The following is a 16703-nucleotide window of genomic DNA, read 5'->3' as shown; positions in this document are numbered from 1 at the left end:
AAAAGATTCCAGAATTGTTGAAATTACAGTGCCCAGAAAGTGTCTGAAAATTAGATCTTTACACTGGTATTCCATTTGGGAGAAAAATGTTTTTGTTTACTATGAGATACACCCTGTTTAAAACCTTTAGACAGTAGAAGGTAGAAAAAGTTTAAATTCTAAACATCTCTTAAATAACAAGATATAAATCCTGTTCTACTTGAAAAGCCAATGTGTTTACATAAAACTACCCATGTTTGGGACAGAAAAATCTTCGTATCTATGGTATGGTAAGATTTACCATCAGTTCTTATTCCATTTAAATAGATGCCTTGGTAAAATCAGAAGAAACTAAAAGGTTTCGTGGTTAATTTTAGTTGTTTTTTTTTTTAATGTTTATATTCACGCTCCCCCCTGGAAACAAATGTTTGCTTCCAAGATTGAGCTTTAACAGTGTATTGTGAATGATTTGGAGTCCGTTTCTTACCCATAAGTTGAATGACCACATTTTATGTTTTCATTTTGTCTCTATGACTAATTTAAGCACTTCTTAAAATATCGAAACAGCAATTTCTGGCAAGTCTGGTTTGGTTTTTGGATTTTATAAATACTCCAACAAACCAAAAAGAGACAATTTAATTACATACTGAGAGTTGTTTTACCCACACACAGTATAACATTTAATTGAAAGGCAACTGTAAAGGCAACATCTTTACTTTTTTCTCTAACTTCCAAACTTAAGGAAGCAGTATGTGTTTGGAAACTCTCATGTTTTAAGATCTGCCATATTTCTACTGGCGCTTTGGGACAAGTACGCAAAGGCCGTTGGGAGCCATTTAACGCCATTTCTCTACACTGCCTATGTAATCATTGGTGCCATTGCTAGTGTTGCCATCACTCTGCTCTTGGCCTGGGTTCTGCTTTTGGCTTTCACGGTTCTCCTTCTGGCTCGAATTCCGACTTGAATTCTGAGTCAGGTTCTGAATCAGATTCTGAGTCACATTATGATTGGCATTCAGATTTGGATTCTGACTCGGATTCTGGCTCTGACCCTGACTCTGGAAATGGGTCTGAAGGAACCTCCCCTTCAGAAACTTGCGTTGTTCCTGACGCTTCTGCCTAGCTTCCTGATGCTCCTTCTGCCTCATAAACTGATACCTTTGCAGAAAGAGATCTTTTGCATAGCTGTACAATTCCATATCCAGAAAATTTAGTCCCTCAATCCGCTTTTGGATTTCCTCATTGATTTCTACACTAGAGGCCCTAGTGGTATTGTATTGGGTAAATGGTGAAATAAAGTTCATATTGAAGGTTTTCTCAAAGAGATACTGGGTCTTTCGCTGAAACTCAGTGAGGCCAAAGAACGCCATGTGCTTCAGATTCGATTTGGCACTTTCCAGGAGGACCTTGTTTCTCTGCTTCTCAGGCATGACAGAGAGGTTGTAGCAGCCTACTAGGGTCAGGTCAGAGAGCATGCGCACTTGGCGGTTGTTGGCTAGATTATAGGGACAGTCCATGAACTCTTTTAGGGGGCAACCAGACCAGTCATCGCCAGTGTAGCAGCTGGGTAGCTCTTCTGAGGTTGGGGGTCTTCCATCACAGACATGCAGGGATGCTTTCCACGTCGCGCCTCTCTGGACATGCCTCCATTCGCTCAAGTACCGGGACACTGGGTCTCGGAGGATGGTGATGTAGTGGAAGTTCCTACGGACAAAGCGCAAAGACCAATAGTCAGAGATGTGGGTGACATAAGTGGAGTCAGGGAGGTGCATGGCTTATGTGATGTTCACTGGGCAGTAAGGAAGGCAAAAGGGGAATGATGGTGATCTGGTGACATCTGTCCTGTGAACTGTGTTGTAGACCCTTGTCTGAGTCCCACTAGCCTGGCCAGGAAGCTAATTCTTTCACCAAATTTGCTGGTACTGCAGCTAAAACAAGTAGGAAAAGTTTAGGCCTAGGACATCATCCTTGTCACTCTTCACTCCCTCTCCCTGCTCCCCGTTTCTCTTTCTCCAACCAATGACAGAATCCTCCCAGAGACCTCATTTGCTAAGAGGGGAACCATTCTATTCCATACCCCGCACCCTTGAACCTGCATCAACTAATCATAAAATGGACACCAGCAGAAGTGATTTTTTAAATGTTTTATTTACTTTTGAGAGAGAGAGAGAGAAAGAGAGAGAGCGAGAGAGTGAGAGAGAGCGCATGAACAAGGAAGGGACAAAGAGAGAGGGAGACAGAATCCTAAGCAGGCTCCAGGCTCTGAGATGTCAGCACAGAGCCTGACGCGGGACTCAAACTCACAAACCGCGAGATCATAGCCTGAGCCCAAGTTAGACTCTTAACCTGACTGAGCCACCCAGGTGCCCCACAAGTGATTTTATTGAAGTGATAATGGAGTTGATAAGTGAACTCAAATTGTAATCTTTCTTACTAAATATAGAAAAGCATTTCCCCAATATCCAGTCTGAACAGGATACCTTATTAAAAAATAAAACCTCATTGAAAGAGTGTCGATACGATGCTTTGATTTTGGCTGTTGTCTTAACATCGTGGCTCATTCGTTATGGAAGTGGAATGTACAGATAGGCAGAGCAGCCCGGGACCTCCAGAAATAAACACTGCGGTTAGTCACCGACTGAAATAGACATGGTAGCTGCCAATGGCATATATGCAAGCTACTACCTCGGTTTCAGCCGTTGCTCACGTTGCTCATATTCCCAGCATAGCAAAGTTAACTCTGTCAGCTCCAAAATGCCCCCTTTCTTTACCTACTGAAAGGACACCTGGGTGTCAACAAGAGTGGAGGCTTTGTTGTATGGCTATCTTCACTTTAAAACTGCAAATGATAAAGTTCTTCATTCAAAGAGTGTACTAGCAAACACTTAAGCATACATGCACACGCACACAGTGGGTGCACACACACGCACCACACACCAGAAATGTCAAAGCCTAAGAAGTGATTAGGCATACTCAGGGCGCCTGGGTGGCTCAGTCGGTTAAGCATCCGACTTCAGCTCAGGTCATGATCTCATGGTTGGTGGGTTTGAACCCCACATCGGGCTCTGTGCTGGCAGCCAGCTCAGAGCCTGGAGCCTGTCTTCGGATTCTGTGTCTCCCTCTCTCTCTGACCCTCCCCTGGTCATGCTGTCTCTGTCTCTCTTTCAAAAAAAAAAAAAAAAAAAAAAAAAAAGAAGCGATTAGGCATACTCAAGAGGAGAAATGACCCGCAGGTGGTGCTTTTAATTAAGAAAAAAATTTCTCCCCACTCAGGTTCAGTGGATGAAGGATGAAGTCAAGGAAGGGCATGTAGTAGAAAGAAAACAACAAAACACACTGAGTATTAGCATTTAGTTTCTTACAGGAAACCTCGATAATGGCTGGCAGCTTTCATGAAATCTATTGTGAAATCTATTCATTCCCATCCGAGAGAGTGCTGGGTCTGTACACTTGCCAAAGCGAACCAGCTCAACCACTCACTGGCTGAGTCTGTTGGCTAATGTCCTCTGAGGAAACGTTTCTCTAGAGTCTTGGGCTCTGAGCAACTCAGGCAGCCGGGGGTCTATCCTGGATGCCTCTATTCTGTGCCTGGTGTTTCTTTTCCTTGGCGTGACCTTCCTTCTTTTGCTGGAAAATTCTACTTATCCTTCAAGTTGTAGTCCAAGCACTATCTCCTCTCTGAGAAAACTTACCATACCCCCTGCTGTCAGCCCTCACCTCTTCCTCTGTGACACCACAGGACATCCACACTTGGCTCGCATGTCCACACTTAACCTCTGTTAAAACACTTTTGGTAAGGAATTGTGATTACTTGTTTGTATTTCTGCTTAAACTATGTTTTCCAGAACAGGGGCTCTGTGCTACTTTTCTAGAACTTCCGGGGGATTGGAAGGAGAGAGCTGGGGACTGGGAAAGCCATGCCTTACCATACAACATTTCTGGATAATCTTCTAAATGCCTTGCAAATACCACAGAAAGTTTCTTTTTAAATTATTTTATATATTTTTCTGGAATAAATAAGCATGGGGCATAGGAAAAGCATCTGGGAGTGAAAATGGAAAGGGGCCTAGACGTCCTTCACCTACCTCACTGCTTTTCCTAGGACCGGACTTTGCCTAAACCACTAAAATTCACGTCTGTGAAGACCCACTGCTTAATGGCCAGCGGTTTTTGCTGCCCCGCAGCCTTTACTAAGACAGGTGACCGTTCCCATGTGCTTCCTCCTTCCACCCCTTGTTCTGGCATTCATTCACTCCTTCATCCAATACATATTTATCGAGCCTTTATGCTATGCTTGAGGCAATAGCTTAGTGGCAATTAGTCTAAGTATTTGGAAAAAAAAGAAATTTATGAAGTCCAGTGATACATTTGGATTAATCTTTGAACCGGCTTTACCAGGCATGCATTATAATGGGGGCTGCTGGGTATTTTAGACCCCCATAACAGAGTCACCTTCATGCTTAGCTGACAGTCTGCTCTGACTTTCTGTACTGGTTTAAGCCTACAGTGACATCTTCTGGTAAATCCGGGAGTGAACCCCTGTGCAAGTCTGCGGCTCTTCTTCCTGAAACACTTTCCTGTCTTTCAGAACAGATAGATCCCAGCCATTGGGGTTCATGTCACAACCAATGTTTTGTAAGCAGCATCCTCACAGAGGAAGAGAGAGGAGGCACCATAGAAAGGCAGACACAGACACACATCCAGGGTCTCTCCTTTTATGGATGTGTGTCTCCTTCCGCCTAAAGGTCTCTGTGTGCCCACAGAAGATGAGGGCAGCCCAATGGGGGAGGCCTTGGTCTTTACACTGCAGGGATTGTCATGGCGACAGAGAAATCACACGAGCCCATACGCATGCACGCGTGCACGCACACACACGTGCACGCGCTGCCCTGGTGAGACCAGCTGTCTGTGCGCAGATGGCCATAGCTCTGGAGATTCAGGGGTTTCCCACAGCCAGCTTCTTCCAGAGGAAACAGGCTGGGGCTCCCAGACTGCGTCCCCTGGAAACACTTGGGGCTGCTTGAGAGAATGATCCCAGGGCCGAAAGGGAGATCTGGTGAAGGGCTGGTCTCCGGGAAGGGCCAGTGGCCTCTCGAGTGTCGTGGAGGTGGGAAGGCAGGTGAAGATAACACCTGGGGGGTTCTGTTGGGCAAAGGATCCAGGAGGCTCATTATTCTGAGTAGAGACTTGTCAGTAGAGACTTGCCCCCCCCCAAGGCACCTGAAGATGTGATAGCCCAACCTAAAGGGGAACGTGGCTGAGTAGGCGAAGAGGCACAGAAACACGGGTGGTGGTCTTCTGGTGGTCACTTCAGTTCCAGCACCTCACGTGTGCCTGGCGCTGAGACAGGCACCAGGGACGCCAACAGCACCAAGACCTGGCGCGTCAACACAGTGTGTCGTTAATGGTTGGAGCGAGCACAGGGCGCAATGAAAGCACCGCGCTGCGACTCCTAGCCTAGCCTAACAATATAGGCCAGAGCCTCTGCTGCTTCGTTTTGAAAAACAAGTAAGAATTACATGAGTGAAGAAGAGAGGAATGGAGTGTGACGGACCAAGATGAGCAAGAGCACCAACTAGCCTGTCGCGTGCAGAACAAGTGCCCTGAAATGCCCTTGCTGCGAATTAAGGAGGGAGTCGCAGGGCTTGGGGATGGACAGGTAGCCACAGACCTGACTGTGGAGGCCCTCGGATCCCTCACGAAAGGATTTAGACTTGTGTAGATGACAGAGAGGGCCCTAAAGGGTTTAATCAGGGGAACGACATGACGGAATCCGTGTCTTAGAAAGCTCAGCAGGCACAGTGCGTGGAGATGGAATTAGGGAAACCAGCTGAGGCCACTGCACAAAACAAGAGAAAAGAAGAAGGACAGACTAGGGACATTTTTAGCGGGCAGAGTTAACAAAACGTGGTGTCAAAATGAATGCAAGGGAGAGGAAGGAGGAGGGTTAAGGATGCCCCTGGGATTTTGGTGGACGGCCTCATGTGCCCTGGGGCATCCAAGAGAGAGTTGAATGGACAGATGTAGCATTCAGAGGGTGATGCGGCCCTCAGATAAAGATGTGGCTTTGCCAGCAAAAAGTGGTAGTTTCAAACTGTGACAGCCTACTTAGGAATCGAGTTTTAATTCCACACGTGTGGCTTCAGCTCCTTGGAGACAGCATTTACATACCCTGAGTTACCTCGAGGTTTCTCTTCTTTATGCTAAGTATGGTTTTCAACTATTCTGGACACTGCTTCAAGTTGCCTCAGTGTCTTCTTGTTTCTTCTCAATATGGTCCACTTTATTGGAATGTGCCCTCCAGGCACAGTCTGACGAGTGACACATAGGGACAGTCTATCACCTCCCTCATTCTCGACACCATGTCTTTTAATGTGGCCTCATATCACACCAGCCTTTTGGGCACACATGCCACATCGCCCACACACAGTCAACTAAACACTTTCATTTTTTCCATACATACCCCATTTTGAAATCCAATCTACATTATCCTGGACCTGGATGTACTTTACTTGTGGCCCTGTTTAATTTCTTCTTATTGCAGTAGGTTGAAGCCTGTCAAAACACATCTGGGTTCTGATTACATCCCCCGTATCTTCACCATATCTCCTTATTTCTTTTGGCAATGCCTATATGCAGGCATTGACCAAAGCAAGACAAGATGCAGGTGAGAGCAGATCTGTGGTAGCTGCTGGAAATCTCCCTTCACGGTGACATTAACCGGAAGGGTGCTGGTGAACGGACCAATTTAATTTTAAATGAGTGAGCCGTTTAATATGGCTCCATCCCAGGAAAATCACACTCCGCCTGTTTCAGTTAGTGGTAATGGGACAGAAATATCTTGCGATGAAATGTGTCACTTAATTAAGAAGAACAGGTATCACAACTTAATATTGGAGTCAAGACTTCCCTTTGGTTATCCGGGTGAATTTAATGACCACTGTTTGGTACGTCCGTATGCCCATGATGTCTTACAGGCAGACCAACGTGAAAGGCTTGCCACCCTCTATGAGTCTAGGCAAACTCTTTCCTGTCATTGCTAAGCAACTGTGGAAACAACAATAGAAATCAACAAAGCGTGAAACCTGGGGGCCACCCCGGACTTCCCTGTCTTGCTCACTACCATCATGTGAACATTCCCCAAGTCCTGCCGATTCTAGCCCTTAGGAACCCTCAGGTCCATCCTTTCTACCACTGCCTGGGCTCAGGCCCTTATCATTTCTCTACTCGGTCACTGCAGCAATGTCCTGGCCCACCTCCCTGCCTCTGGTCTCACGCCTATCCCACCCACCACCCATATGGCACACATCTGACCTGTCATTCCCTAATGAAGACCTCTTAATCCCTAACACCTGAGACATGAAATCCAAGCTCCTCCACATGCTAGGCACGGCCTTGTGGGAGCTGGCAACCACCTTTCTTTCTCTCCAGCCTTATTTCTGTCAAGCTCCCCGTACACAAGCCTTTCTCAACCAGGAGTGATTTTGCATCTCCCCCTCCCCTCCCCTGAGTCTGGCACATTTGGCAATCTCTGGAGACATTCTAGTGGTCACAGCTTGCGGGGGGGGGGGGGGGAACATGTGCTACTGGCATCTAGTGGATCGAGTCTAGAGACACTGCTAAACCTCCTACAGTGCAGACAAAGTTGTCTAATTCCCAGTGTCAGTAGTTGAAAAGCCCTGCTCTTTTCTGTATGCTCCAGGTATAGAAAAGTAATTTTGTTTCCCAAATCTGTCCCAGGCAATGACCCTAGAGGCCCTTTTCCTCTGTGTATGGAATGCCCACTCTTTTGAATGACCCGTGTAATTTTTAAAGTTTGTTTGCTTGTTTGTTTGTTTGTTTATTTATTTATTTATTTTTGACAGAGAGACAGAGAGACAGAGAGAGAGCAAGCACATGCAAGTGGGGGAGGGGCAGAGATACAAGGAGAGAAGAGAGGATCTAAAGCAGGCTCTGCACCATCAGCACAGAACCTGATGCGGGGCTTGAACCCACAAACTGCCAGATCATAACCTGAGCCGAAGCTGGACGCTTAACCCACTGAGTCGCCCGGGCACCCCTGGCCTGTGTATTTTTTAAGTTACCCAGAAGATGCCTTCAAAACTCAACCATAAGATTGCTTCCGCCATGACACCTTCCTCAACCTTCCTGGGCAGAGTGAACTGCCCCGGCATTTCTCTGTTCCAGGAATACAGCATTCCTATGTAGCATTTATCAGTATGTGCAGTGATTGTCCAGTGATTTGTTTGCTTCCCCTGCTGGACTGTGAGCGCTGGGGGTGCACAGGCTTGTGTCATTTATCACTGTAAGCTCCTCTGGGTCTAGCACAATGTTTGACATAAAATAAGTGTTTAATAAAGGATTGTCGAATGAATGTCTGCAGCAGAAGCTGCAGAGCTCGGGATGAGCTAATAGGAAAGGCATCTTTTACTTTGATAAGGAAAAGCCACTAGATGTCAGTATTAAATAACAGATACACCACTTTATGCCTGTGATGGAACATTTTAAGGAGATCCAGTTACATTTAGCTGTTGTCCCTGACTTTGTGTATGGCAGACCAACGTTAAAGAAAGCTGGAGAATTTAAGGATGTTAAAAGTAAGTAAATGGATAGAAACGGGTACCATTTTTTCATTTTTATTTTAACAGATTATCCTGCAATAAGGACCTGATTCTAAGTCACAGAATCCTAGACTTGGTCAGAGCAAGAAGAAACCTTTGAGATGGCAAATCATCTCAGTCACACACTTTAGAGGTGGGGAAATCGAGGCCCTGAGAGCAGCACGGATTTGCCTAGAAGACACAGGTTGCTAACAGCCCTTGCGAATCAGTCGAACTGCAAGGATTCCTGGGCTAAGGGTTGATATTCTTAGTAGATCCAGCTTCATGTCCGTCAGTTCCTTCTGAAAGCACAATAAACCGGGTCTGCAATAACCCTCATGAAGAGGAGACATCTGCTGCCGAGACACGGCACTTCTCATACCCACTGCACAGCCAGGAGCTGGGGGCGCTTGGGTCTGTTGCTTACCGACGAACTGCCATCTGGGCCATGAATCTGCTCTTATTATTCTCACTTTGAGGATGAAGAAACTAAGAGAGAGATGGTTTGCCCCAGTGTCACGTAGCAAGTCCAGTAAGGGTACTCAGACCGAGCCCATTTCTCTCCAGAACCTGGGTTCTTCACATCCTAGGGCTGGGGCCCAAGTCCAGGACTTCTGCTTCTGTCAACAAACTACCCTTGTGGCTCCAGAACCAGAAGCATCAGCACCACTTAGGAATATTTTAGAAATGCACTTTCTTGGGCCCACCCACTGAAGCCGACACTCAGGGGCTGGCACCTAGCAGTCTGGGTCTTTTTTTTTTTTAATTTATTTATTTATTTTGAGAGAGACAGAGAGAGAGCACGAGAGCTAGTGGGGGAGGGGCAGAGAGAGAGAGGGAGAGAGAATCCCAAGCATTTTCAGTGCCGAGTCTGACACAGGGGTTGAGCCCACGAACCGTGAGATCATGGTCTGAGCCAAATCCAAGAGTCAGGCACTTAACTGACTGAGCCACCCCGGAGTACCATGGTGGTCTGTGTCTTAAGAAGCCATAGGAAATTCTGTGGCACATGCACGCTTGAGTCTGGGAACCACTGTCCTAGGCATGTGTCTTCAGGGATTTCAAGTCCGAGATCCCAAAGGGGTGCCCAGAGTCTGGGCAAGCCAAGTGAGTCCCCAAGAGGAAGCCTGAGCTCCTTGCTGCACTCTGTGGACAAGCCTAAGTGATGCCCGTTTCTGTCCAGGGAAATCCCAGGGAGCTTTGCCTGAGCAAAGCTATGAGGATCACGCTGTAAACATTTATATCCCTTTTAGGCCGCTGGTTCACGAATGAGGGTTTTCTTGCACCACTCAACGGAAAAATAAGTATCAAATCTATTTCTCTTATGGAAGAAGGCCAACAAAACTGTACAAGTTAAGGTCATAGGAGTGATCAATAAAAAGTTAATTTAAGAAAGGAAACAAATTCTTAGCCCAAATCAATAGGAGTGAACGTTTTATTATACCTGTAGCTTAATTTCATACTTTTTTTTTTTTTTTAAGTTCAGCCCTTGCACCTCATGTTCTGGGAGTAATGAGTGGTAGCAAAATACAAGCCATGGTTGGTGGTCGTAAGTACACAGTGCAAACGGCAGGAGTTATATATGACAGTGAGTCATCAATGCTGAAAGGTCTGGTCTCCTTTATCGGCTAATGATGCCTAAACCAACTGCACAGATCATCTTATTGCATGCAAATGGCTCGGTCAAAGCGAGAGGAATGGCGTTCAGATCAAACAACATTAATATGTGAGCACAGAGTAAATCAAAGTAGAGTTAATCGAATCAAAGACACATAAGGCTCTGACAGGATTGGATCCCTCAAGGCCTGGAGTTGCCATTTTAACTGCTTTTCGTGGGCGACTCATGCTGGCAGTTCCCAAAGAGGAGTTCCACAAACGCTGTGATCAGCAGCAGTGAAAAAAGTGGGATTTCAAGAGGGGACTACCTTGAACTATCTGGACACTCATTTAAATGTGTTGTTTCTGGTACATTTGTTGAGACCCTCCTGTGACTCAGTAGTCATGCTTTAGCTGGTGAGAAGAGGGAGCCATCACATTTGCATAGAGTGAGTTATTCAAGCAGTGGCACCCGTGATTTAATCTATCTGATTGTCTTCCCGGCATCAGGGAGACCTATGTGATCTAGAACGTCTGCACTTGCCCTTCAAATTGATGCTGCGGGCTCAAGACAAGGCCAGACTCTCCTGGACAGCCTGTGAGAGGAGCTGACCGCCTTGGGAGCCCACCGACGTTGACATCTACCACAACCAAGACTTTCACTGCTTCTTTGAATGGACTGAGTAGAGTCCTCAGCAGGACAGAAGCATTCCAGGAAAAGCACCTGCTGGGCGTAAAACCAACTCGGAAGAAACTGAAGGTCTCACCCACCAAACAAACTACTCAGTTCGCCTTGCACAGGATTGCTTGCTATTCTTCACACATCACCCAAAGGAGCAGTTCTGTGTATGTAAAGTAATATCTTAATTAACACCTCAATTAAATGATCTCTTTTCTTTGGCTAACTGAAGCCTTTTTTAAATGTGTCTTCCTTGTGTTTATTTATTTATATATTTTTTTGTAAATAGCTTTTTTTTTCTTTCCTGCTTCCAGTTCTCTTGCCTTCCAGAAGGGTCAGCCTGGTGAGGGAGCTGGCCCGCCCTGTGGCCCCAGGCTACGCGGCCAGGCCTGCAGCCGTGTGTGTGTGTATGTGTGTGTGTGTGTGTGTGTGTGTGTGTGTGTGTGTGTGTTGTGAGGGCCCACTCGCCTGACCACAGATGGACTTTCATTAAACACAAGGATGTTTTTCTAAGCCAGTCTTCTCCTCTTCCTCTCACAAAACATCCAGATGATGTTTTTTCCTTTGTTGAAAAGGAAGAAAAGAAGATTTCTAATGTCTGTAAATTCAAACCCAACACAAAATTCTTCACGCACTAAGTCCTGGTGATATTTACTTCTTTTTAAGAGAAATCTAGCTCTCCTCCTTCCCAAAGCCCAGTAGGCTCCCACGTACATAAATCGAAGGACTTCTGCAAATAGTGAGAAAAATGAGTTCTTTAACAAGATGTGAAATTCCAGGTTTTATGACCCGTAGTTACCAGCCTTCACCCAGAGTCCACTCAATTGCTTGGTGGCATGAAAAGTTCTGCAGCTTACACCGAGCCCTGAAATGTTTTGCATTCTAAAATTATTTTGTGAGTCTCAGCTCATTAATACTCGGTGTGTTTTTGAGGTGTAAGGAAGTTTCAGAGAAAAAGTCGTTCGGTGCGTCGGGCCCCATGAGGGGATATGTTCTGCCCGTGCCACGTGAAGACCACTTCTGCCACTGGTTAACAAGCTCACGCGTCCCGCCTTCCCCACCTGCCTGCTACTCAGCTCCCTGAGTGTTTCTAGGTGGCATCCCTGTGTCAACTGTCACGGCCTGAGAGGGTTGCCACCCCAGGCAGCCGGCAACAGGGGTTGGTTTTCTTCCTTCCTTCAGAAGGGCGGGCAGAGGTGAGCCGTCGCAAGCGTCAACCCCTGGACGACAGAAGGAGGCCAGGGAAATGTCTAAATGAGACCGGCACGGTTACTGTCGTGCATCTCAGATGAGCATCCGCAGTGTCTCTTGTCCTGGGACACTATTGTCCCCGACCTGCCTTTTTGCTGGGAAGTACATCCACTACAAAGCACAAATCTGAGGTTTCCTTTTATGACAGGAAGTCATAAAAATGGTACCATCATGACATTCAATTCAGGGACAGGAAGGCACAAGTAGGGGATATGGTGTACTTTTAGCGCTGGAGGTGGGGAGCTAGGCATTGGGTCACAAGGGGAGCTAGGCATTGGGTCGCAAGGCATATGCTTACTTGATCCACAATGAGCATACCATCTCTGAGTGACTGAGAAGTTGCCACAAGGAAGCTGTGAGCGTAGTAGCCATATGTATGTGGGCTTCTGTTCTCAAAGAGCTTAACATGCAGCTGGGGAGACAGAAGCACAATTCAGTGGTGGGGGGTAAGGGTGGAACATGGCGAGGCGCTAATTGTGTCATACAGAGTCTAGGGACAAAAATGAGTCAGAGAGGACAGAGTTTATCGTATGTGATAGTCATCAAGGAAGGCTTCGTGTAGGAGGAGGTGGAGGAGGAGAAAGCCAATGCCTTCCTTCATTTTAGGCACAGTGTGTGTAATGATGAAGAGGTTCCGTTCTAGAGCTGTGCTGTCCAAAATAGCCACTAACCACATGTGACTGTTGAGCCTCTTGAAGTGCGGCTATAGCCCAAAAGAAGTAGTGGTTTTAGTGTTTTCAAGCAGACTAAGATTTCCAAGACTGAGGGGAAGAGAAAATAGCCCATGAATTCATTAGTATTTACAGTGTTTACATTGTGGGAATGATACTATTTTTGATACATTGGATTACATAAGATATATATTAAACTTATTTTCACTATATCTTTTCACTTTTAATGTGGCTACTAGAAGGTTGAAAGTGACAAATGGGACTTACATTGTATTTCTGTTGGAGAATCATTGTATTCTCTATCTACAGCCAGACTGCCTGGGTTCAAATTCAAATCCAAATTCAAATTCTAGCTCTGCCATTACTAGCTGTGTGGGCCTGGGCAAATAGCTTAACCTCTCTGTGCTCCTGTATTTCTCATGTATAGCCTGAGGGAAAACTGTAGGGTCTGAATGAAGATAACAATGAATATATCTATCTGTCTATCTATTTATCTCTCTCTCTCTCTATCAATCAAGTTGTTAAAACCATGCTTGGAACATAACACTACACATATCTTAGTTACTATTATTATTGTTGTTGCTGTTTGTATACAGGTAAGGGTATTTGGCTAAAAGATGTTATTTAACTATCCTAAAATCACAGAGCTAGTAGTGACTGTCTGGCAGGTCTGTGTGACTCCTGAACCCAAAATCTTTTTTATTTTTCTGGGAGAGAGAGAGAGAGAGAGAGACATATCAAGTGGGGGAGAGGCAGAGGAAGAGGGGAAGAGGGAATCCCATGCAGGCTTCACACCCAGCACAGAGCCCGACATGGGGCTTGATCTCACAACCATGAGATCATGACCTGAACTGAAATCAAGAGTCAGACGCTTACCCAGCTGAGCCACCCAGGCATCCCCTGAGCCCAAACTCTTGCCCACTGCCCTGGTTGATGCCCTGTTTGGTTTTTGTATCCTCACTGCCAGCGCTGTCTGAGTCTCCTGTGTGTGTGCTCTCCCTGGGTTGGACAGCCTCACTTGGGCTTGGGCACTGAGCTCAGCCTCGAGAGGCACTGGGCAAGGGCACAGCTGACCTGGCCAGAGCAGGAAGTGTAAAGTAGGAGGTAGCAGAATATGCCAGGATGTGGGTGGAGACGCTGGTTTTGTGGGTTTTGTGGGCCCTGTGACTGCGCCTTAGGGAGGGAGCTGGGCACATGAGACCTGGGGGCTGGGGCTGTAGCTCGTGACCATTCTAGCCCCAAATTCCCATTCCGCAGATGAGGAAACCAGACAGCCAACTCCCTTGCCATTCCCAGATTGTGACAAATCCAGAGACACATGGAATCATTTCTTTAGGGACCTCCATGAAGACAAGAAACCAAGTAACGGGGCGTTTTCACATGGTAGATGGTCACTAAATATCACTTATGGTAACTCTGAGCAGGCTGTAACTGGTTGCACTCATTCACCCGGGCCTGCTGTACACGTGCTGTCTGGGAGGCAGGCACCTCAAGTGTGCTTTGGAGAAATCGTTAGAGAAAAACTAGTCAAGATAAATGCCTGCTCTCAGCATTGTGCTATTTTCCAGAACAGCACAGGGGGGAAGTTTCCCCCTAAATGAAAGCTGCCCTTCTTGAGCCCTGGGTTGATTTTAATGAGCTTTAATATTGTTTTAAGGTGCTGAGAGAGATGAAGTACAAACCCTGGCTTTTGGGGGAGAAAGCAGATCTCGTTAACCATTTCAACTGTAAAGAATTGGAGCCATTCAGAATTTCCAGGGCTGGCAGGGTCGTGCCTCCTTCCCCCTGGGAGAGTTTTTTCTGCAGGGACTCAGGCTGCAAAAGGCACAATTATTGGATAACACGGCTGTGCTGTATGTGTGTGGAAATAAGCCTTCTCTACAGTACCAGGCACAGCCTTGTTTCTTTATAATGATAACCCTGGGAGTGGAAAAATAACTCACTAATACCACCCTCCCCTACTTGAAAAAGACTCTGATGTGTCATTGGAGTGAGTACAGGATGGGGCAGCGAAGACACGAAGATCCTGCCTGAGTAGAAGGAATTATTTTGAAGGAAATAGTTTGTTAGCTTGGTGCTAACAGTTTATGAGAGTTCCATTAAGTTCTGCATGTCATGGGTTTGTTTTCCGTGGTGTCGATAAGAGACTCTGGACAGCTAGCTGTATTTCTTCTTTCAGGCAAAGAGAGAATGTACCCGGGGAGGGGTGGGCGGGAAGGGAACCAAGTACCCTCCACACTGCTCCCCAGCTCCTGCACGTTACGAGTGAGTATCACACTGGAATGTCCCGAGTCTTAGAGAAAGATATTTTTGTACCCATCCACAGTGCGACAGAGTGGGAAAACGTAAAGTTCGTGAAACCGGACAGCTGTGTATGTTGTCAAATATAAGTCATGGTTCTAGTTTGGCAGGTAAAAGCATAAATGTTCCCCTATTTTTGACAGAGAAGAAGCTCTTTTAAAAAAAAAATGGCACTTCACACGAGCCATCTTGTGCAAAATGGGGCTCTAGTTTTCTGAGGAGTCGGCCATCTTCTACTTGCGGGGGGGAGTTCATTGAGCAGGAAGCCTGAGTGGTCGGTAGCTGCCTCCACATACAGGCTGAGCTCTGCGCTGCCCTCCGCATGGGTGAGGGCCGTGTCTCATGTGTGTAAACCAGCCCACCTGCTGAGAGGCAAAGCCTCTGTAAAGGGAGCCGATGGAGGTCATGCACAGATGAAGGCAACAGACCCATATCTGGCACGGAGTAGCAGGGCTGGCAGGCCTCTTACAGGTCACTTGGTCCAACTGCTTTACCAACGGGAACACCCAGGCTCAGAGATAAATGACATGGGCTTGTCAGGGGTCACCCAGCCAGTCTGTGGCAGAGTCATGATCCAGAAGCACATCTCTGACTCCTTCCCCAGCTTTCAAAATATCATGCTCCAGGTGACTGACAAACGAATCAGCTTCTGGAAAAGGCAGCCCCTCTGGTAGATGCTTACTGACTTTCTACTGCAAGATCTGAAAGCCACAAAGAAGGACTCAAAGTCAATGCTTAGACTAAGAAAGATGTCGGACTTGGGTTTTCCAACTTAAGGCAAATCCTTGAGGGTCGCACCACCCTCGGACCTTTCCATTAATCATTCACGCTGAAGATGTGTCAATGGGGAGTCAGATTCATTTACACGCTGCAGGAGTCACCTACACAGCTTTCCCTCCTGGCTTGGTTTTTCTCCTTGGAATTGAGGTGAACTCTCTGAGATAGTGACCCACAGTAAGTTGGATTTAAGGCCACAGATGTTTACTCTAAATAACATTCTCCTTCCCATAGCGATTTTTCAGAAAGGTCATCTGAAGAAAATCACGGGTATCACTGGGAGAAGGAAGGAAGGAGGGAGGGCTGGTTAATCACGATCGGAAGTTTCATGAGACACAATGAATGGCTCACCGTTCTTATATTTTTAGTTCATCACGAGATCCCTTTATGTATGCAGGACAAAAGCTCGAACTACCGTTTTCCAGATGAGGAACTTGAACTTCAAAGGGAGTGACTTCCTAGTCAACAGTGGGTCTACGATCAGAACCCAGGTCTCCGAACTCCCAATTTGGTGTTTTCTTCACTATTCTCTGCCACTCGTTAAGCCCCCAGGGGATATCTAAACAGTCCATTTCTCTTGTGTTCTAGTTTCAACCAGGCTGTACATTCTTTGAAGGTCAATCCTACCTGGCATCTCTCATCAATCTCAGCACTGGGCCCAGCATCTTATGGGAACACAGACTGGTGGGGTCAGTTATGGAAGGTCTACAGTGGAGCCTTGGAATTGACCAGGATGCTCCTTTTTGCCCTCTCCTACCTGCAGCTCCTCAGACCCCAGAGTCAGCCTTCCCCAACTGGGAGAGACTGCTGCATACATGAAGCCCCCCAAAGGGTAGACAAGGCCCCTTC

The 16703-nt window shown here is 46.5% G+C and overlaps 1 protein-coding gene across 2 annotated transcripts in view; it reads right to left on the bottom strand.

Annotated features, from left to right (window-relative positions):
- Positions 1-359: 359 nt before the first annotated feature.
- The window catches only part of HS6ST2 (heparan sulfate 6-O-sulfotransferase 2), a 291817-nt gene continuing 275473 nt past the window's right edge, over positions 360-16703 (bottom strand). For both annotated transcript variants that reach the window (XM_039239902.1, XM_039239903.1), the window contains one exon: positions 360-1683. In XM_039239902.1, the coding sequence (XP_039095833.1) occupies positions 816-1683 (868 nt within the window). In that variant the 3' untranslated portion in view covers positions 360-815. The remainder of the gene's footprint in view (positions 1684-16703) is intronic.

The sequence above is a fragment of the Hyaena hyaena genome, unplaced genomic scaffold (genome assembly GCF_003009895.1).
Source record: "Hyaena hyaena isolate Hyena2069 unplaced genomic scaffold, ASM300989v1 scaffold_162, whole genome shotgun sequence".
Lineage (NCBI taxonomy): Eukaryota > Metazoa > Chordata > Mammalia > Carnivora > Hyaenidae > Hyaena > Hyaena hyaena.
The sequence above is the reverse complement of the archived record's forward strand: the minus strand, read 5'-3'. Positions and strand labels throughout refer to the sequence as shown.